The 22628-nt window shown below is 41.0% G+C and overlaps 1 protein-coding gene across 1 annotated transcript; it reads left to right on the top strand.

Moving 5' to 3' along the window:
• Positions 1-18145: 18145 nt before the first annotated feature.
• On the top strand, positions 18146-18640 carry LOC306915066 (low molecular weight phosphotyrosine protein phosphatase-like; the record flags this gene model as incomplete). Its single annotated transcript, XM_079492312.1, has 1 exon — positions 18146-18640. The coding sequence occupies exon 1, from the start codon at positions 18158-18160 to the stop codon at positions 18638-18640; it is 483 nt and encodes a 160-aa protein (XP_079348438.1). The 5' UTR covers positions 18146-18157.
• Positions 18641-22628: the final 3988 nt, after the last annotated feature.

Here is a 22628-nt window from a genome sequence, read left to right as displayed (position 1 = left end):
GTCTACATATAGACAACCTACTTATAATAATTAGAATCTGTTTTTTTCTAACTGCTTTTAATGGGTTTTTGAGGTGCGGTTACTTGGGAAAGGTAGATAATTATTGATAGTAGTAGGATGTGGAGAGGAGCGTCCTGGCCTTCCTCCACAATACAGACCTCTATAAGAGGATATAGAGCACTGAGCGGAGTATCATCCTGAACGGTGGAGGGCAGTAATACGCGAAAGCGTCTACACTGCCGGAAATCCCAACAGAAGAAGAAGAAGATACTAGTAGGACATTGGTCTTTGTCATTTCTCCTAGTTGTCACGTTCTGCCAATCTGCAACAACTAACGAGCCTCTGGTTCAAGTCCTGTTTCTGGCAATGCAATGACAAAAGTATTGCTATCAAAATACAAATAAAAAGTAGTGTTGGGCAAGTTACTTTAAATTTGTAAATGTACTAGTTATTTACTAGTTATTACTATGTCAGTTACTTTTGTATTTCTTTTATTTGCTTCAGTACTTATACATTTTCATGTAGCTATGGCACAAGACAACAACTCTCAACTTTCATGTATTCTATGTATGTAACTCACGGATGAAAACTACCAACAGCATTGAAATCTTTTGGATATACAGACATCTGTAGCATACTGGGACTACCAGTAAGAACTGAACTGTCCTCTAAGCCCCATCTAACAACAACACTTTGACAGGAATGAGTCCCACCACAGCTGCAGCCATGCAGCGAGTGGATCGGAGGACGTTACAGACGGGGCTTATGTGAGAGTACAAGTCAGGTCATAATAAACCTCACATGTCGGCCACTTTCACATAAAGTAATCAGTAACGCACCAATTAGTGTGTTAGTTTGTGTTAGTCCCTGCACTGTTCATTATGCAGAATGTCCATTTTCACAATCACATTATGTATTACTAGTAATGTATTAAATATGGTGGAATGGTTATTCCGGATGTATAACTCCAGATTCCCCTTATCATGATAATCGGCAGTGTTGTGTTGTGTATGATGCTGTTGATGCTGTTGTGTATGATGCTATGATGCTGTTGTGTATGATGCTATGATGCTGTTGTGTATGATGCTGTCTACACAAACAAAATTGAGGTTGGTAGTTGGAAATGGAGAAATTAATATCAGAATGTAATAAAGCAGCATTATGGTTTTGCCCCAAAACAAAGCCTAAAATAAATAACCCATTAATTAAGGTCTCCTGTGAAATAGTTAAATCGATGCAAAAATGTTTACCGGTAGCTTGCAATGGGGCATCTTTACCATCTTGCCCCATTTGGAATAATCCCTTAATCTCTGCTGGTGGTAGAACACTAAACAACAATACTTGTTCAAGATCTAAAAGTGTTGGGACAGATAGTGAAGGACGGACATATACTGTAGGTATCTTTTTAATGAATTGAGAAACAATTGCGTGTAATAATTGTGTGTAAACTTAACCTCAGCACAGTGAGAGAGTCTTAAAACAACCACCACCAGCCACTTTGAGAACCACTAGCTCAACTTAATAATAATAAATGTATCCATTATCCACTTTTATCAGTTTATGCATGTTTAGTTTGATTGATTGATTGAAAAATTTATTAACAGTTTGCAGAATTACAGTACATTTCAAGCACAAACTCAATACAAAGGCTGTTAACTGTGAGTGGACGACCCAATTAAGCATTACACTTGTTCCCAATAGGGTCCACCATGTTCAAATCATCAAAAACATTTAGAGACGTACAAATAGACACTTCTATATAGACAGGACAGAACAGGAATTCATCATAAAGGAGGTAAAAAGGGAAAAGAAACATATACAGTGAGGGAAAAAAAGGGGTGGGCGGTGGGGGGGATTCACGTTCAGCTCCGTTAATTTGTTTGTTTTCCTTGGAGGAGCTGCGTTGGGTCCCCAAGTCGGCTCCGTGGCCGTACCTTGAGTTGGCTGTGTGGCCGTGACCGTCTCTTGTGTTGTCCTTGCGTTGGGTCCTCAAGTCGGCTCAGTGGCCATTAATCTAAATCTGCAAAGTTTAACTAGTAAGTAAACCTGTCAAATAATTTCAGGGGGGTAAAAATAACAATATTTGTCTTTGAGATGTAGTGGATTTATTGATTGATTGAAGTATGTATTAAGATTGTAGAATTACAGTACATTTCAAGCACAACTCAATACAAAAACTGATAACTGTGGACGACACCATAAAGCATTACACTTGTTTACAATAGCGTCCACCATGTTCAATTCATCATAACAACAAATATACACTACTATATAGCTAAAAACAGGAAATCATCATAGAGGAGGTAAAAAGGGGGGAAAAACATACAGTGAGGGGGAAAAGGGGTGGATGGGGGATTTACTGGGGCAAGTTTTGAATTCGTGGAGTAGAAGTAGGCCCTACCAAAAAATTGAAGACCTCCCAACTTCATTTGACTGCCAGTCTGTAATCTCAAGTAGTGTGTTTGTGTCTGTGCTAGGGTGAGTAGAAGATGGGGACTGAATCTGCAGTCCTGATTGACAGAGGGATTTAATTGAGGTTGTTGTGCGTGGCACTATTGTTTGTATTTAGGCTTTGGGTGGTAGCTTTCAGAACACCCCAAGGTGAAGAAAACCTGTTAACTGTACTGTCAGAAACAAATTAATATCATATAATGTAAAGACGACACTACAGAAGGATGTGTGTATGTGTGTGTGTGTGTGCGTGCGTGCGTGCGTGTGTGTGTGCGTGCGTGCGTGCGTGCGTGCGTGCGTGCGCTCACGTGTGCGTGTGTGCATGCGCGTCCGTACGTCTGCGTGTGTGCATGTGTTTGTGTTCAAGACAGCATGAACCAAAGCAGGACAAATAGTGGTTCATCTTTCAAAATGACATATAATCTCTGCTGTCCTTTCTGTCTCTTGGTTTCTCTCAGCCCCTGTCACTCTCTCTCTCTCCTCACTATGACCCGCTCCCCTCTCTCCACCACTACTCTCTCTCTCTCTCCTCACTATGACCCGCTCCCCTCTCTCCCTCTCACTCCACCACTACTCTCTCTCTCTCTCCTCACTATGACCCGCTCCCCTCTCTCCCTCTCACTCCACCACTACTCTCTCTCCTAAACTTTTGGGGGCCACTACTTAAGTCGTTTTCCATGCTGAGTCAGACTAAATTGATAGTACGGGTACGGCAAGTCCTCTCCTCTTCTGTACCATTTTCACATCTCCTGAATCACATCTTCTTATCGTTCATCTTTCCTCCTCATCATTTTCTACTCTACACCCCAAGTTGTCTCTATCCCTCTGCTCTCCACTCCTCCTCTTCTCACTCCCCTCCTGTTCATAGAGCCTAGCCAGCAGTTTGTGCTGAATACTTACCACTCAGCCTAAGCCTGCACTGGGCTCAACTTAGCTAATTGTTGTTCATCACTGAATTAGTAAGTTATTGATGCCGCTGCTTAATTACTGAAAGAGTCAGTAGTGACTGAATAGGGACATTAAAGTGTGAATAAAAATAACACCAAGGAATAGCCAGGGCTATCAGCCATTCCATAATATCAACTTCTACTTCAAAGTACTTTATTTTTTTAAAAGACAACAAAAAAATCACAATAAATGGATACACAGATGATCTAAAAATAATATGAAATAATAAAGGTGAAATTACGTACAGTATGCATGGATGTGAACAACAGAAACATTCTTGCCTGCAATTGGTTACAGTAAGTGTTCACATTCCACCGGAGAGTCAATTTTACACTTACTTACCTCCATAATAAGAAATCATGTCGGCAACCCCACAATACATGTCTCATTTCAGAGACAGAGAGATAGAGCCGGAGGGGGAGGGGGTTGGAGAAAGATTGAGACAGATCGAGACACAGAAAGGAGAGGTCTATTAAATTGTACAAGTAGATGGGAGTTTTCCTGCAGCAGACAGAAGCCATGTATAATATTTTGTGTGTGCAGTGCCCCTGTGAGTGAGAATGTGTGTGTGTGTGTGTGTGTGCGCGCGTGCGTGCGTGCGTGCGTGCGTGCGTGCGTGCGTGCGTGCGTGCAGACTTTTTGTGTGTGCATTGACCAGCTCAAGCTACACGAGGCACTGCCAAGCTATTCACACATATTGTACACGATGATGGTGGCTGAACAGAAGAGACAGAACAGAAGAGAGTGGAACAGAGAAGAAAGGGAGCATGTACAGAGTGGACTCTGTACATGCACACTGCTTTTTTCTGTACAGGAAAAAAGCAGTGTGTAAAACAGAACAGGATTAACAGAAGGGTTGTAAAAAACACCCGCTTTGAATGTTATCAACCAATAATCACCAGTAGGTTACTCATATTAACTTAGGTCTTATCAACCTACTGCATGTGTACTGGGAGCTTACTGTCTGCCATTAGGAAACATGGAAGTGAAACTGACTTACGTGGCTGGTTAAGACTGATATGAGGTTAGGGGACTTACGTGGCTGGTGAAGACTGATGTGAGGTTAGGGGACTTACGTGGCTGGTTAAGACTGATATGAGGTTATAGGGGACTTACGTGGCTGGTGAAGACTGATGTGAGGTTAGGGGACTTACGTGGCAGGTTAAGACTGATATGAGGTTAGGGGACTTACGTGGCTGGTGAAGACTGATGTAAGGTTAGGGGACTTACGTGGCTGGTTAAGACTGATATGAGGTTATAGGGGACTTACGTGGCTGGCTTAAGGCTGATATGAGGATATAGGGGACTTACGTGGCTGGTTAAAACTAATATGAGGTTATAGGGGACTTACGTGGCTGGTTAAAACTGATATGAGGTTATAGGGGACTTACGTGGCTGGTTAAAACTGATATGAGGTTACGTGGCTGGTTAAAACTGATATGAGGTTACGGGACTTACATGGCCGGTTAAGACTGAGGTTAGGGTTAGACCAACGTCCAACGTCTCTGCGTTTCCTAATCGCAGCCAGTATAGGCTCCAGTATACATGCAGGTCGATAAGATTGTCTTGATAAAGTAATTAACCTACTGGTTATTATCGGTTGATTTTCATTAGAATCTGCTATGTTAAACAGAGCAGTGCTAAACAATACAAAATACCAGTGGAGAAACTGGTATGTAATGATCTCAAATTTTAAATTGAATGTTTTTGACAAACAAAACTTCATGGCCACCACTGTAGATAAGACCTATTGCCAAAGGATTCCACCATCTGAAGATTATACATTTAAATTAAACATTAGTTTGGATTCAGTACCTCTAAATTAGGTTTTATAATTTTATGATGTCTGTCTCCAATTCATTGTCAGTGGAGCAGCTCTGTCACGTGATGACAACACCAAGGGATAAGTGTGTCTCCGATTTATGTCTTCTGACAGAATCAGCAGGTCTACTACCAGCTGTGAAAATAAATAAAATAGCCACACCATTGTGTTGTCTGGTTGTGTAACACCATGGCAGATGGCCCCTTTACCATCTCAGTCTATACATATCTTTACTTTTGTATATTAAGGACCATGGTGCTATAAAATAAACAAAACTGTCAGTTTTGTTTATTTTACACACACACACACACACACACACACACACACACACACACACACACACACACACACACACACACACACACACACACACACACACACACACACACACACACACACACACACACACACACTTTTTCACTTTGGTTATGTTTCCTTTGCCTAGCAAACATTACTTTTAACATTTTTGGTAGAAGCCCACAGCTCCCCAGCACAGCTCTAGAGTGAGAAGTACAGGCGAATGAGCAACGTCAGAGTTGCTGCCATACTACGGATAAAATGTAGCATCTTTGCTAATTCCGGTGTATTTACGTTGCATTTGTTTGTAATGTTCATTAAAGGGACACTTCACCCTTTTTGCAAAAGAATATTTGTTAAGACGTTTAGAAGATTTAGAACACTTTCCTGGGGTTCTTTGTGTGTGTAATATGTGGTTTTAGATATTTTTGATTTTAGCAGTAATCCCATGTGTCTCTGATGTCATCGACACTGGACTCACTTCCTTCCTGGACTACAATTCCTATAATGCTTTGGTGCACTGCTCCTCCTTGTGCATAGGGGACATGAATCAGCCTCTACATGATGCTCGTCGACTCGTCATTATCATGTGTCAGTCATTCTCTCATGTGTCAGTCATTCTCAGCTAATGAGATGCATTCGAGCACAAAAACATCAAACGCATTATCTCTATATGCATTATTCATTATGATGTACAGTATATTGTATGTAGAACGCACAAAAATAAATACATTCTAAGATTATGGACTCTGAGGGACAAACACACAAACACACATCAGTGCAAAGTTCATTCTTCCCACACAGTCACGCACTCGCCCATTTCATTCAGACAATTTAGAAAATGGATAACCAATGGTGTAGTCTACCGTTATATGCTATACGTAGTATGCCGTGCGTATACTGTCTGCTAATAATTGTATCCATTGACCACGCTCAAGCGTATAGCCTATACTGTACATGTGCATGTCGCATGGCATACCATCTGGAAAAACCTAGGCTATAGCACTGTGGATAACCTTCCACTGACCAAACTTTGGGTTGCTATTTCACCAGGACTTCCAATAGGTCACTTTCACTTACCCACACTGTCAAAGCCTTTCCTTAATCAATTCTAACCGTGAGCATACCTAACCAATCAAACTCGTCAATTAGCAGTTAGTCAATCAGGTGATGGATGGTTTCAGTTCTAATACCAGGACATCTTTCAGATGTCAACAATCCTGCATGTTTCAGACTGATGAGGGACATCTGTCTGACACTTTAAATTAAAACATTAACTTTTCTCTACTGTGTTTACTGTGTTACTGTGTTTTAAAGCAATCATTTGTGACAAAATATGTTTATTCTAAATCATCTGTAACCAGACCACTATCCTAGAATTGATTGCATTTGAATACTTGGAGCCCAATGTGAGAAAGGCTCAATTTTGTGTGTGTGTGTGTGTGTGTGTGTGTGTGTGTGTGTGTGTGTGTGTGTGTGTGTGTGTGTGTGTGTGTGTGTGTGTGTGTGTGTTCTCGCACATTTCTCCAAATTACTTTCAAATCAATGGGTATCGATTCATGACCCAAGTCCAAACATTTATGGTTAGCCAGCCATTATTGACCTGAATTCCCTGAAAAAACAACCTGTTTATAGTTTGACCTCAGAAAATGTCAGGCATTGACATTTTATGTCTCAGTAGGAAATTGTATAGTATTGACTGGTGAAGGTTAAGAGTTAGGACTGGTGCTTTATTCACCCACCTAGAAAAAAATGTAATTCTCAAATAGAGGCTCATTGAATAACTTCTCTAGAACCTGGGACCCATTTATTTTATATATATTAATTATTTAACTGCAATTGATTAATTTCCCTCGCTCTTCTTTAGCTTCTTTTATATGGTAATTTCTTGCCTACAAGTTTCTTTCCTAATCCTTTTTTGTTGGTCTTGTTTATTATCGTACATTTATTTTTCTACTGGTCTATTCTCCCCTCAGGGCTAGCGGGTGGGTGGGTGGGTATGCGTTAATGTTGGTTTTGTTTTGTCATGGATGTTGTTGCTGTTTTTTTGTTTTTTTTTGTGTACAATGTTTGTTTGTACCTTGTATGTCTTGTATTTAAAAAAATGGAAGAAACCCCAATAAAACATTATAAAAAAAAGAGTTAGGACTGGGTAAGAACAAAATAATTCACAGTCTCACTACAGTACCGCCGTGTCAATGCACAAGTGGTGTAGGAGTAACTAAACGTATGGGTTAATAACATTCGTAGTCTCTTCATTTAAACCCTTAAATCGTCTGAAAGCATGACAGAGACGGAGACCAAGGGACATCCATGATGCATGGCAATCTTAAGGGATGTCCATACACCAACAATGTAAACAGCAGTTTTGTCTGAGCCCAACATGTTGATGCAGTGTTAACTAGAAACCAGGGTTCATGAAATTCTTATCCTTGAAATAATCTCTCTCTCTCTCTCTCTCTCTCTCTCTCTCTCTCTCTCTCTCTCTCTCTCTCTCTCTCTACTGTACAACTGAGCAAAAGAGCATCTATATGACGCTTTTACAATGCTTTGCACATTTTTGTGCTTCAGTATGTGGCAAGTGAGAGGAAAAACTAAGAACAACTAATGTGTGAACGTGTACTTAAAAGGAAAATGTGTGTTTTTAGTAATCATGGAACCAACCTCTTCCAAAGCCAGAAAGAAGAATGCCAAGATAATGTCACAGAGACACAAAGCTGCTCTCTCTCTACCATAGCCTATAGACTGCTTACTCTATTGAAAAGACACATCTAACGGGTGTGTTTAACCAGGCCAAACATCACATTCTGGTTACAGTACATCTCAAAGTATGCTCTCTGTACTAAAATATCTGTGTATATTAGATTATGTCTGAAAACAAGCTGCACTGTAAAATCTTCAGTTTTTAGTTAAATTACAGTAACACCGACATAGCATTCAGCCACACACAATCATCAAGTAAGAAATCTTCACTATTATCTTCCTGTAGCTTCCAATATGCTCTCACACAGTCAAAGGCTTCTCTGTTATTTAATGATTGCCATTGTAACATGTTTCCTTTCAAACAGATGAACTTTGAAAGAAAGACAGGGGGTGTTAAGTGTATCTGGGAGGAATGCTCCCCCCAGATACACAATAATAAAAACAAAACCTCTTTTAGCAGAATATCCATTGTTTGTGATGTGATGACTGTTGACAACAACATCGTTTTCATCTGAAAGGAAAACTTAGCGCATGTTCAACCTAAATACCATTGCTTTGATGTGAGGGGATCAATAATACAGTGGAGCAAAACAAATAGCCTACCCTACTGTCTTCTGTTTGGTCGGGCCAGTGGATAAGAATGTCTGAGGCCTATCTGTCTGTCCGTGGGTAAGGGGCTTAAGTGAGCGTGCCTGGAGATCAATTAAGGAGGGAGTTACTGTAGTCAAGCTTTGAGATGACTGAGGCCTAGATAAGAAGCTGGGCAGACTTCTTGGTGAGGAAGGGTCTGACTCTGATCCTTCGAATGTTAAAAATCACACCCGTGTGAACAGAGTGGTGCAAATCCCCCCCCCCCCCCCCCCCCACTCTGTCTCTCTCTCTCTCTCTCTCTCTCTCTCTCTCATCAGCAGGCAACATGCAGCACTATCTCTCTCTCTCCGTTTCTGGCACAACAGCGCCACTTTTGGTACTCATTGGTACTGGTCACATAGTCACACACAAACACGGACACGGACATTGCTGTTCGCTGGAGTGGTTGCACCACTCAAAAAATGTGAACAAACAGAAACGAGTGACCGCTGCAATGAATGCTTTTGTCCTAGACAGCTGGCTATCCAGGACAACACCAGCACAACAGGCTTTTGGCAGTTTCTTTCTGGAAGCCACCATGGAGTTGTTGAACTATTGAGAGTCTGCATGAGGCATGCCTTACCTGCGTTGGAGGTGGTGAGAAGACATTCAGCGTGAGATGTCAACCAGCCATACAGCAAAACTTCAACCCGAGTGGTAGAGGGGGGAAAGGAGCAGCTTGTAAAGCTGACAGAGCCAAGAGATTGGTGTAGAGCAGGGGTTCTCAACCCGTGGGTCGCGACCCCTCGGGGGGGGGGGGCGCCAAATTATTTTGGGGGGTCCCCAAAATATTTAAAAAAATAATAAAAATAAAAACATTTTAAATTTTATTTTCACGATTTTTCAAAAATAGCAGACCTACAAGTTCATAGCGCGCCACTCGGTGGCGCGCTATGAGCTTGTAGATCTGCTATTTTTCAATAGCTAAATTATAACAATGCTTAAAACATCAAAAGGGGTTCCCGCCCAAAATGGTTTAAGGTTATTGTAGCAGTCAATTTATATTGGGGGTCGGGAGGGGGCGGGGCGGGGGTCCCGAGACATTGCCAAAGCATTTCCGGGGGTCCCCGGCCAAAAACGTTGAGAACCCCTGGTGTAGAGGGAGAAAACTAGGGTTAGGGTTAGTTGGCCAGGCCAACTACGGGGATGAAAGCAAACCTTTTCAAGAAACCTGGTGCTGAAGTGGTTATATATAGCCTAAAATCTGAACACATCTGAAAACATTGCCCCTAATATACTCAACTGAATTTGTAGAAACATTTATTTGGGGGAAAACCAACCCCCTCTACTCACCTGCCACACAAGCTAAATATTAGTGTTCATGGAAGCAAATATTAGGTTGGTGAGTGGCTCCACGAGTATGTAAACATTTTGCCCAATATATACACTTTTAAAGATGAGGAAGTGTTATAAGATAAAGTGTAGGTAGGCTGACAGTGGAACCCTACTTGAATGTAGGCTACCAATATGTTTCAGCAAGCCTAGATCCCAGGACAAAACCCTATATTTCTCAAATGAGTCCCAGTCTAAAAATGTGAAATAGCTCCCCTTGGATATATAATGAGAAAGAGTCACTTTTTGAGTGGTGCAGCCACTTCAATGACCAGCAATGTCTGTCCCTATCTATGTATGTCTGTATGTATGTCCCTATGTTTAGGATACCAACAGGTGACAAAGTGGCACTGTTGAGCTTCACACTGTGCCCAGGTTCCATGATGGGAAGCTGAGTTTTAGTGTAACAGTGCAGTACAGACTACCAGACGCAATAGCATTTTGTTGACCACCAAGTGTAACTTTTGCGCACTCTGTTGCGTCAGAGTCAGCACCACTCTTCAGACAGGTCTGATTTTATCCTCTGGGAGAATCCTGCCTCCATCCCTGTGAGAATGTGACACCGGAGGTCACAGATAAAGAGAGAAGTGAGAATAAGAGCCAACAGTTTGTACTGAATGAAAGTAAGTGTGTGTGTGTGTGTGTGTGTGTGTGTGTGTGTGTGTGTGTGTGTGTGTGTGTGTGTGTGTGTGTGTGTGGTTAGTCATTTCGACTGTTTTTTTTTTCCGACCAATGACAAAGCTTCTAGGAACATCTTTGAACGCAGATTGTGGGCCCTAGATGTGTCATAATAAGATATAATATATTTTAAAAATCTACAAGTTTAACTATTTATATTATATTATATATTTAATTATATTTATTTATAAGTCCCATTATTATTTATATGATGAGGGATGGGGGACATTGTGCTGGTGGTTAGACTATTTATGATGCCACTCGCCCTGGGTTGTTGCTCAGATCACATCAAATAAGTACACACGCACACAAGCAAATTATTGGGATCATGACCAAAAGTAGAACCAAGTTTTTTGCAATTCCAGTGTAAAAAATACTACTACACTTTCAGTGATATTACTCCAGATTTTACACTTTTATTAATATTAAAAAGTAACATTATCAAATATTTTCAATTACTGCATACAGTAACCATTCCATGTCCTTGTCTTCAATCATTTGGTGATAAGTAGATTATCTGTCACTAACAGTAGTAGTGGTGGGACAATAATGTCACTAACTCATGACTTCCTCTAGCTGATTTATGTGAACGTCTATAAAATATCCCATTAAAAGCTTGACCTTAAAATCCCTTTATGAAGAAGGGCGCTAAAATTATCTCACCTCGCACTAACAAAGCCTCCACTGAGCACTTGAGTAACTAACGAGGTGGAATTAAAGTGGGTCCAAGAAGATGTCTAAACCCTGATGACATGTGGAAGTGCTCCTGGGAATGTTTGCCAATAAACTTCAAAGAGGGCCTTGATAAGAAGTGGCCATCAACCACTTAAACCCTACTTTGTCAGGTGTTGAAAAAAGCTGATCTACAATCCACTACAAAATGCTCATAAATGTAACTCGGGTGCTGACACCCACTGGGGAGGGGAACAGGGCAACATTAACCAACTGGCGGCAGCACCACTTGGGGATTAACCATCTAAGGTCACATTCTCACCTAATACTTCGGTAGACTCGAATGCGAATGGGTGGAAAATTTGGATTCTTGCATATTTAATTTGCTGCGGTTTGCATTCACACTGCTGTGTCAGGCGCAGCAAGGAAACGTAGCAGGGAATTTTATCAATGTGTTCAGAAAGCCGATGTTAAAAAATATACTTTGAGTAATAGTTAGGACTTTTCACGTAAAGTGAGGGTAACGGATGCAGTGTGTCGTCGGGGACTTACTGTGTCTGTGTGTGTGTGTGTGTGTGTGTGTGTGTGTGTGTGTGTGCGTGCGTGCGTGCGTGCGTGCGTGCGTGCGTGCGTGCGTGCGTGCGTGCGTGCGTGCCACTGTTCTTTTGGGCACATGAACGAGGCACAGCGGAGACGGGGGCGCAAAATGATCCGAAGTTTACATTAGTATAGCCTACTCCCAGAGTCCCATTGATGATCCGATCACAATTATTATGCATATGCCATGTTAGCTATACAGTTTATAGATCATGCTGAGCTAATACATGTGTTTTAATTTTGAAGTATTTATATTTAAACAAGATGAAGAAAGTCTCCACTCTCCACTCGGATCCCCACACAGTGACAGCCCTCCATGTTTACGCACGACAGACAGACAGAATATTCTGTACACTGCAGTGTTTTTTATGTGTTTCCTTAAGCAATAGATTAATGTGCTCGTCCTCATATTTCGATGAGGGCTTAATTCGGTCTCCTTATTTGACCACGTCACATGATAACGGGACATCTTTGCACTGCGTAAAATGAATATCCCTTCTCCGTCTCCAACTGTGTTTAGCTCCTTATCCGCCACATGATAGTTTGCTTCATTTCCTTTATTTGCTACGGATTGCATTCCCACCTGCACCGAATCGAAATCAAGTGCGATTGGAAGCGAAACCCCCGTTTTTGGGCGGAGTAGAATGCGGTTCTTTGCTGCGCATTAGGATTCGAATGAGCCTTCACACCTGCCAAACGAAGCGAACTTTCGGACAATGTGCTGCAGGATTCGTTTTAATCGCAGTAAAGCTTTCTGGTGTTAATGTCACCTAAGAGGCTGACAAGCGCACAGCATTCAAATGTGTGAAGTGAACATCTGTAAGGCTGTGGGCCCTAATGGGCCTTTAGGCCGCGTCCTAAAGGCATGTGCTGACCAGCTGGTGGAAGTTGTTGCTGACATTGTCAATTTGATCTGTTTATGGCTATTTGGGGGTCCTTGGCATGACATACTTTGGAATGGAAACCCTGTCCTACTGCAGCTCAGTGTTTCTCAATCCTGGTTCTAGTAACCACTTCCCCTGCATGTTTACAGCATCTACAATATGCAGGGCGAAGGTCCTCAGGTCCAAAATTGACAAACATACGCTTACATGACTCCTTGCAATATATAAGGAGTCAGGGAGGGGATAGTCTCATTCCCCAGCTCGTGTGCGCGAACTCAGCTAAACTTGCTCGAATCAGGGAAGTAATTTAAATACCAAATATATGTACGGTGGATCAGCTATTTTTGCCATATGTGTGCGTGTGTGTATAAAATAAAATATATATTTTATTTAAATAATACGTTGTCCCAACATTAATCTGAACCACCACTGTTGTATTCTGACACTAGAAAAGTACTCTTCATTGCCAATGGGTGGACTTCTTGCATGGTAACACATTAACAGCTCTATAAAATGCTACAAAATTGCTGGCAGCAGTTCCTTTTAGTCCTTCTCAAGGTTACCTAACAGATCACCGTGGATGATGAGAGTTTCAAGGAACATGTCGAAATTCCATTCATCTCTCTAATGCACCGACAAGTGAACTTGCGTCAAACTCACAGATATCCTCCGTCGCCCTTCTTTAGCTCTAACATCTTTCTGCTCCCTCCTGCTTTCTTCTCTTTTCTGTGCAGAGTTGTCATTATACTTGCACAACATTAATAATAACAACATCTTCCATCACACAAGACAATTAAAACCGATTCAGATTTGCTGTGGTACTGCAGGCCATGACACTGTCAGATATGGAGTGAGCCATTCTGAGCAGTGGGATAGATGACTCATGCTGATTAACGTTGCACAATTCATGCGTATACAGTACAGAGTACACTGGTTGTTCGTGCACGTGGTCATGTGCAATGGATAATGTTCAAGACAGGGCCTCGAAGAACTACGCTGAAGTATGCAAAAAGAGGTCACCTTTAATTTAGACTAATAGCCACCCTGTCAACATACATCCTGTGTTTAGTATGTTAATGGACATAAAGGTGTTTGATCATATTTTGTATTAGTTTCCATCACTTGATAGAGGCAGGACATGCATTTATTGTTTAAGTCCCACTTCATTTTAGTGCTAATGACACACTCCCTAATGACCTTGATGCATATGGTTTACATTTTTCTTACTATACCTGAATGAAGAGTTATTCATCTATCCGAACGCAAAAGGTTTATTTAATTACGGTAGCATATCTGTTCTAATGTTCTAATCTGTTATATGACCATACGGCACATATCATTCACAATTGAAATAATCTCTGGAGCTTTGACAGATATGTGCAATTATGTTTTTGTTTAGAAACTTTGTCAATGAAGATGGCAATCAGTCAATCAATCATTGATCCATTCATTTATTTGTATTACCAATAATATGCCACTTGTTATGAGGAAAGCCACATTAACTGTTTGCAGAGAAGATTCCATAATGATTATGTGCATGGAGTGTGGATCAGTTACATGCTATAGGCCTACTGGAAGTCAAGTGAAATTGATATTGAACAGCTATCTCTGAATCATATAATCACGTGCAAAACACTGCAAAAGATGAGTAGTCTCAATCAATTTACAGGTTGAAAATAATGAGTTGTATGACCTTCAGCAAGTGCACTTGTGTTCAATTAAAGTAGGCCTAATGCATCCTATCCTTACAAAGGGAAGGACATATTAGAATTATGAATTTGTTAATAAGTGTATTATTATATTTACTCAATAATAATATTTTCTCAGTATGATCTTCTTAACAAAACGTGGTATTAATCTCTTGATGCAAATTCGGTTACCTTTATTTCTGTTACTTTTGTCAAGTCTAGTGTTAGTGACCCTAAAGACAACTTCATACAATAAATACATTTTATAATAGGTTGCATGCAAAGCCTTGAACTCCACTGAACTACCACTTTTGTCCATGATTCAATTCAAGCAGTTATTCACATTCAGATGACTGTATTTATCCCAAGAAGGCCAATTCACCTGCATCCCATCCAGTCAACACATAATGCTAGGAAGGCATTATGTATACCAGACACAACAGATCAATATACCAAATGTAGGTCAACACAAGGAAACAAAGAACAAAGTCACATTATAACACTGGCCTCAGGGCATTACAGTAGGTTAACTGCTCAGAACATGGTCAGGCTATTACAAATGACAGATTATTACTGTATACAGTGAATTTACTGCACAGCACATGGACAGGTTATTATTGTATATTACAGTGCATACACTGTAAAAGACATAGTCAGGTTATTACATTACAATGAATTAGTTGAACAGAACATACAGTATGTATGGTAAGGTTTGGTAATAACTAAATCGTCTCCTAAATGGAGCACAAGTTTCCATTTGCTACTGTATTCCGTTTTTGATTATATAGTCTATTTTCTAGGTTCTGGAGAATGTTTCCATAATGCAATGTTTGAGATGTTGCGGTCTCATTACATGATTCATATTGTTATGATCATATTTTGAATGGGGCTTCTGCTGTAAATTGTTTATGCTTTGTAATTGTTATACTGTTTGTATTCGACTATGAATGTTTTTACTTTTTTATGTGGAACCCAGTCAAGCGTAGTTGTTAACCTGGTAGCAAACAGTCAACAATAAACTCGACAAACCTTGTGTCTATTGAAGGAAACATTGATCACAGATAAAACACACACACACACACACACACACACACACACACACACACACACACACACACACACACACACACACACACACACACACACACACACACACACACACACACACACACAAATACCATATATAGTGACTAGACATGACCTGGAGCTTTCTATACTTGTGAAAGCTGCTAAAATAGACATCCACGACATGTGCAAAAGAGAACAGCAATTGTTGCTGACAATTTGTTGATTGGTCATCTAAAGCCCAAACCACATCAGTTGCACCTCCTTGCAACTATAGTCACATTAGTTGCAACTCCTTGCAACAAAACAGTTTTAAAGGTCAACCACATCAATGCATCTCCTTGCAAATCCTTGCAATCGCCAACTTCAGCCAATCAGGAGAGAGTACCTATTTATCAACTTCAAGTTTATTGTGTTCCAGTTCCAATTTTGTTTGCTCACTTGTTTATGTCATCAGTTTAAATTTCACTTGTTTATCCTGTATGAGTTCTCTCTCCGGATTGTGTAAAATTGGTATGCTGACCTGAAAATGCAAGCTGGCGAGACAGGGAGAACCCGTTATTGAACAAAAACTCTATAGCAGGGGTCTTCAATGTTTTTTGGGGCCAAGGACTCCCAAGCTGAGAAAGAGATGAAGCAGGGACCCCCATAACATATTAGAGAAACCCCATAACTAGAGAAACGGCTGGATGGCACTTACACCCGTCTTCTAATGAGAGCACAAAATCTCACTTGGAAGAGCCACCCATCGACTTCTCTAATATACGGCAACCTTCCCTGCATGTGTTTCTTCACTAGTCCGATCCAGAAGAACACAGTTTGCTGGCCACTGCTACAGAGCTGATCATGAGGTTATATCTTCCCGTCTTCAAAGCAGACCAGAGGTAGAAAACTGTCGTTCCCTGATGTCATCGCTAGGGACACATGCATCAGTAAGCAGGAACTGGGGATGGCAATGAAGGACCGGGAAGTCTGGCGTGGCATTGTGAAATCCATGATCTCGACCGCGGTCGAAAAATGATAACATGATTTGAGTTGCAGATAGAAACACACAACACACACACACAAGTTTCCTTCACTTGCTGTCTGGAACTACTCAGGCCACTGTCCATGGTGCTGAAATATATTTGACTGCATTGGCTTAGGGATTCAACGTATAGATATTCCTGGTCAAATATCACTCTTCAGTCTCCACTACAAGTAAAAATGTCTCTGTCAAATTTGTACTCGAGTTTAAGTAGGCTGCTGGATAATACTTACGTATTCAAAAGTTCATGTTCATGTTTGCTTTCGAGTTGTCCCAACTGCAAGTGCACATATGAGTGAGGAGTCTGTTATAAACACAACACGAGATATATAGCTAGATAGCTATAAACACTATTCTTAGTCGGTGGACAAAATAAGATTTTTTTTCTTTTTTATTATTATATATATTATTCTCTGGTATCGGTATTCGGTATCGGCTAACACAGAAATTGTGGTATCGGGATCGGATCGGGAATGAAAGAAAAAGTGAATTTGGGCATCCCTAATCCAAATATACTGTATATCCCATTACATTAAGCCTGACCTCACACACAAACATGCCCAGCCATCCAACTGAGTCACTTCATTTGACAAAAGATAAATCAGCCAGTCAGAGATGGAGTGGCTGCACCCACAGTTCCCCCCGACACTCATCATTTACTCTGATAAATCCTGTATATGTGTGTGTGTGTTCCTGCACTCAATACAAGCCTGTGAAAATCTATTTGTCTCCTTACCACCCCTGTGTGTGTGTGTGTGTGTGTGTGTGTGTGTGTGTGTGTGTGTGTGTGTGTGTGTGTGTGTGTGTGTGTGTGTGTGTGTGTGTGCGTGCGTGCGTGCATGCGTGCGTGTGTGCGTGCGTGCATATGTGCGTGCGTGCATATGTGCGTGCGTGCATGGCACCAAAAGTCAAATCATTAAACGAATACTGTGGCTGGGAGGAGATGTTAAATGAAAGTGTTGTTATATAAAATTCTATTATCGTCTCCATTAGAGAAGACCATTATCTTTGTCCAGAGGTTCTGATGTTATAATGAAGTTTTTGTTCTTTAATGAAACCCCAATCTGCTCTACCAATTCATCATTGATTATACCTATACAAAAGTTCAAGTTGCCCGTGGCGGTGTTGTCTGTGTGCCCGGATTCTGCCCGGATATGGACAAACATCCATATATGGAGATCTCTGATATCAATGCAAATCGGTATTGTAAGGAGAATGTGCCCGACGTCAGCCAATTCAGCGCTGTTACGCAACCACTGAGCTATATAAGAACTGGAGGCATAGAAGATACCCAACATCGTTACACAACAAGAAGGAGGAACGTACCCAACATTTATAGTGACACAGGACCCCTAAAATCAACATGGCAGCTTGCAGTAGTCCTAATAAGTCCGTTTTGTTTGCGTGCTTGGGGAATATTTGCAGATCCCCCATTGCAGAGGCAGTCTTCAGAAATATGGCAAAGGATGCTGACGTTGAGGATAAGTGGAAGATAGACAGCGCTGGTACCTCCACCTATGCCATAGGCAACCCTCCAGACCACCGCGCCCGAGTCTGCATGAAGAGCCACGGCGTGCCCATGACGCACGTGGCCAGGCAGGTGACTAAGGAAGATTTCATCAGCTTCGACTACATCCTGTGCATGGACCAGAGCAATCTGACCAACCTGAAAAAGATGGCCAAGTCTGTGAATAACTGCAGAGCAAAGATGGAGCTCCTTGGTACATATGACCCTCAGAACCAGTTGATCATCCAAGACCCATATTATGGAGAGGATGAAGACTTTGAGCAGGTGTACGAACAGTGCATGAGATGCTGCCTAGGATTTTTGGAGAAGAATAACTAACTGGCACAGTGATCTACTCTGTCTGGCTGCGTAGGAATGACACCAGAAATGTATTGTAAAAACATTTAATATGTTACAGTAGCGTTTCTGATCAATGCCGAAAACAAACAAGTACTGTTTTTATTTGGTGAGGGTGTGAATCTTTTCTCACCTGGGGTCAAGGGAAGAAGAATATGTCAGCGAGAGTTAGCCTGGTTAATAAACCAGACCGAATCAGCCGTTGGCAAAAAAAAGTTGCCTACCAGCGGATTTCGGTCTGGCGAGGCTCAGTAGCACGCCTCTTTCCTACAATCGAGAACAGGTCGGACCAATCGGGACACGGTATGCAATATAGGCGGGCTTTGGTACAGTGACGTTCAATGCTTGAGACCTTTGACTGACAGTAGCTCTGACCAATTGCGTCGAAGAGAAAATGTTCCCCGGGAAATGAAATCCAAGTGGAGCCAGCCCAGACTGATATACCGCGACAGTGTTGTGTGATATTAGTCTGGCTTATTAGCCAGGCTAAGCGAGAGTATCACCTGTGATGAAGGAGAAGGCTGGGGTGTTGGGATATACACCCAGTTGCAGTCTCTGACGCACACAAACCTGACAATACCTGACAAAAATATACTTACTTTTAATGCTAGTTTTATGTTTTTCACTGATCTCTACTGGTGGAATTTGTATTTTGTTTTTAGGTTGATTGATGGTACTGAATGAGTATTCAGGTTAGAATTAACAGTTGCGGCCTGTCTTTTTGCAGCATAGGGGCTAGGAAGACGGAGAGCAGCATTTGCATACAGTAGGAGTGCACCGAGACATCTCAAATGTGTACACAAATGTGTATGCTCCTTGCAATCTGTGTGTGAACTGCTGCTATTTTTCCCTCCATGTGATGTGTTGAAAGTTGAAACTAACATTTATTTATATATTTCCAGAAACTACTGTTGTTTTCATCTGTTGTAAATCACAAACTATTGATTTCATGTTCTGTAATTTAAATGTTTATTTATTAAGAGAGAGAGAGAGGCCTGCCTGGTGCAACAATGCCCTCAATTTACCATTCACCAGCTTTTCAAATCGTTATATCGGCAGCAGTGGTGATGGTCATGCTGATGATGTCTGGACATGACATATGACTCCTCGAAAAGGAAGGACGGAAGGAATTAGTAGAGGGGCAGATTGAGACTAGAAAGGTGTAATTGAATTGGTGTTAAATTGCAAGTGTGGTTGCAATTGCCCTCAAGCAGCTCGCTAAGTACAGTATGATGATGTATTAACTTACATGACACCACATGACGTCACAAAAAGTTTATACAGAATAAAAAAGTTTATATGGAATAAAGCTGGGCAATTATATAGTCTGGTTGCCTACTGCAACCACACAAATAAGTCCATTAATTCATTTCCAGACATTGGATTGATTCCTGGCAAAAACAATAATATATCACATGATGTGGTGTCACTAGAGACTTCAAGGAAACAAATGAGGGAACCAGGCATTGAATACAATATATATATCTGTAGAGATCATTTGCAATAGCTGGGCCAAGGTCAAACATTAAATGTTTGACCTTGGCCCAGCTATTGCAAATGATCTCCACGATATTGGCTGAAATTTTCAGCCAATATCGTTGAACTCACCAAAATACAGATCAACTCGAGAATGCATCCATGAGCCCCCTTTGCTTTGACAGACTTAAAGTTTAATGAAATGTTTTAACACAACAATAATTCAAGTTCTAAAGTGAATCCAATGTGAGTACGGTATACCACTACATTCGCAAGTCAAAACTCTCTCGCACGCGCGCACACGCACGCGCACACGCTCAAGCACACGCACACACTATTAATGTATATCAAACAAAGTGATTTTAATTAAATCTATGGTTGATCTGCCACAGAGGCTGAGACAGACTTAAGATACACACAGCGGGATCTGCATTACATTCATTCTTTCTGTGCTGCTGCTAGCTGGTAGCATAAATGTAGTTAACCTGTGCCAGTGCCTGCGTTCACTAAGACCCGGATATATTTCTACTTGCAAAAAAGAGATTTCAACCTTACTACTACTTTGTACTACTAGGACTTATGTTAAAAAAATATTTTTATGCACATTTATAATAATTATTAAAATAATAATAATAAATTATTCAGTGGATATCTTTCACAATAATACATAACACATGTTCTAGACATTCTAATGATCACAAAAATATATGTATTACATGCATTTTAGTTGACGATCAGTCGCTCTGGATTAAGAGCGTCTGCTAAATGCCTAAATTGTACATTTTAATTGTAAATTGATCACCAAGGACAACGCTTGTAGATTCCGAGTTATGGATTTTTGAAAATCCTGCTTTGAACCGAGGTAAATGGAGAGGAGTTGTAACGTCCCATAGCTGGTGGTGACGGAGGCGTTGCATAGCAACCGGATCAATGTTAAAGCTGCTCTGGGGCTCAACCGCTTCATATATGGAGTATATGGGGGGTACGAATATGTTCGTACCTAGCAGATAACGTCCCATTAGCTGGGGGGTACGAATATATTCGTACCTCGTAAAAAAGGTTAATTGCCTTGAATTCTTCCAATTCATATACATGTATTTATGTCCATCTTTGACAAAGTTTCCTCACCACCATCAACTGAAGACAAATGAATATGGTAAAACAATGAAACGGTTCGGCTTCCCCGTGGGCCCCTTCTCTCTGTTTTCATTTAGAACCTTCATTAACAAGCTCTCAGAGCAATTAATGAGCTTGTTAAGTTTAGTAATTATAATCACTGTGTGTGTGTCACAGCAGACGGTGCATATCAACGAGGACAGATAAGACAAACAAATCAGAAGCTAAGGTCTCTAGAAGGGCAAGAGAGGGAACAGAAAACATATTGGTTCCTTTTTGTGATTACTACAATTAACATCATTGTCCCCAAGCCAGGCAGGCCATCTGCACCAATTTGCTGACATACCTTGAAGTAAATAAAATAAAAGTACAGTGAACTAGAAAAGTGTGCTCGTTTGAGCACAGGTCTCCGCCGGGCCAGATTGCCGCAAACTTTAATCATAGCCACTTAGAATGAGATCTGAAAAATCTAACTCATACATCTTAATCACATGAGCCCAGAGATATACCAATTTATGTGAGTTTTGGACAACATCTGTAGGAGTAGTAGCAAAAAGTGTGTTCGGGAAGAGTAGGATGTAGATGCTACGTCCTCCCGGTGGGGCTCCTCACTGGCAGGTGAGCCAGTAGGATACAACAGGGTCAGCAATTGGCATAATGACTAGATGGGTGGAGGGTAAAAGTAATTCTAGGTGAAAAACATCTACAGGCTCACATTGCAATTCACTTAGCTTGTAGATTGGCTATGTTTGTGTGACTGTCGCATATCATGAGGGAGCACTGACTTACGACGAAAGCAGTATTATGTAGATTCAAATGTACAGTGACAATATATAATAATACATTATATAATAATACATTGAGCTGTCTCAATGTTAAGCAGTTGCGGTGCACAGCGCTCCAATGACTAACTCTGTCTGTACGAGGTATATGTATGAGTACAGGGCCTCAACAGCTGCAATACCGCTGGGTGACCTACCTTCAAGTGGCAGTACAGTATGAGTACATACTCATACAGTACTGTACAGTACAGAGTGCTGTACTGTACGTACAGTATGAGTAGTACAGGAGTTCAGTACAGTAACTATAACAATAACAGTATAGTTGCACCACTCAGTTCACACGGGTGAAATTCACACGTGTGTGAATTTTTAAATATGTACAGCACAAGGCCAAAGTTTGTTATACTATCATTGTCTTTCCAGATATAATATGCACATTTCGGGTGAACCTATAGCTAGCGTGGTAAAGGTTTTTTCCATTGTGGTAACAATTCAGTTATTTAGTATTTGTCACTGTACATCTACACATACATTAAATGTGTCACCTGCATTTAACCCATTCTAACTATAAGGAGCTGTGGGGAAGGGTCATGAAT

Source organism: Electrona antarctica (assembly GCF_951216825.1).
Source record: "Electrona antarctica genome assembly, chromosome: 22".
NCBI classification, from domain to species: Eukaryota; Metazoa; Chordata; class Actinopteri; order Myctophiformes; family Myctophidae; genus Electrona; species Electrona antarctica.
The sequence above is the reverse complement of the archived record's forward strand: the minus strand, read 5'-3'. Positions and strand labels throughout refer to the sequence as shown.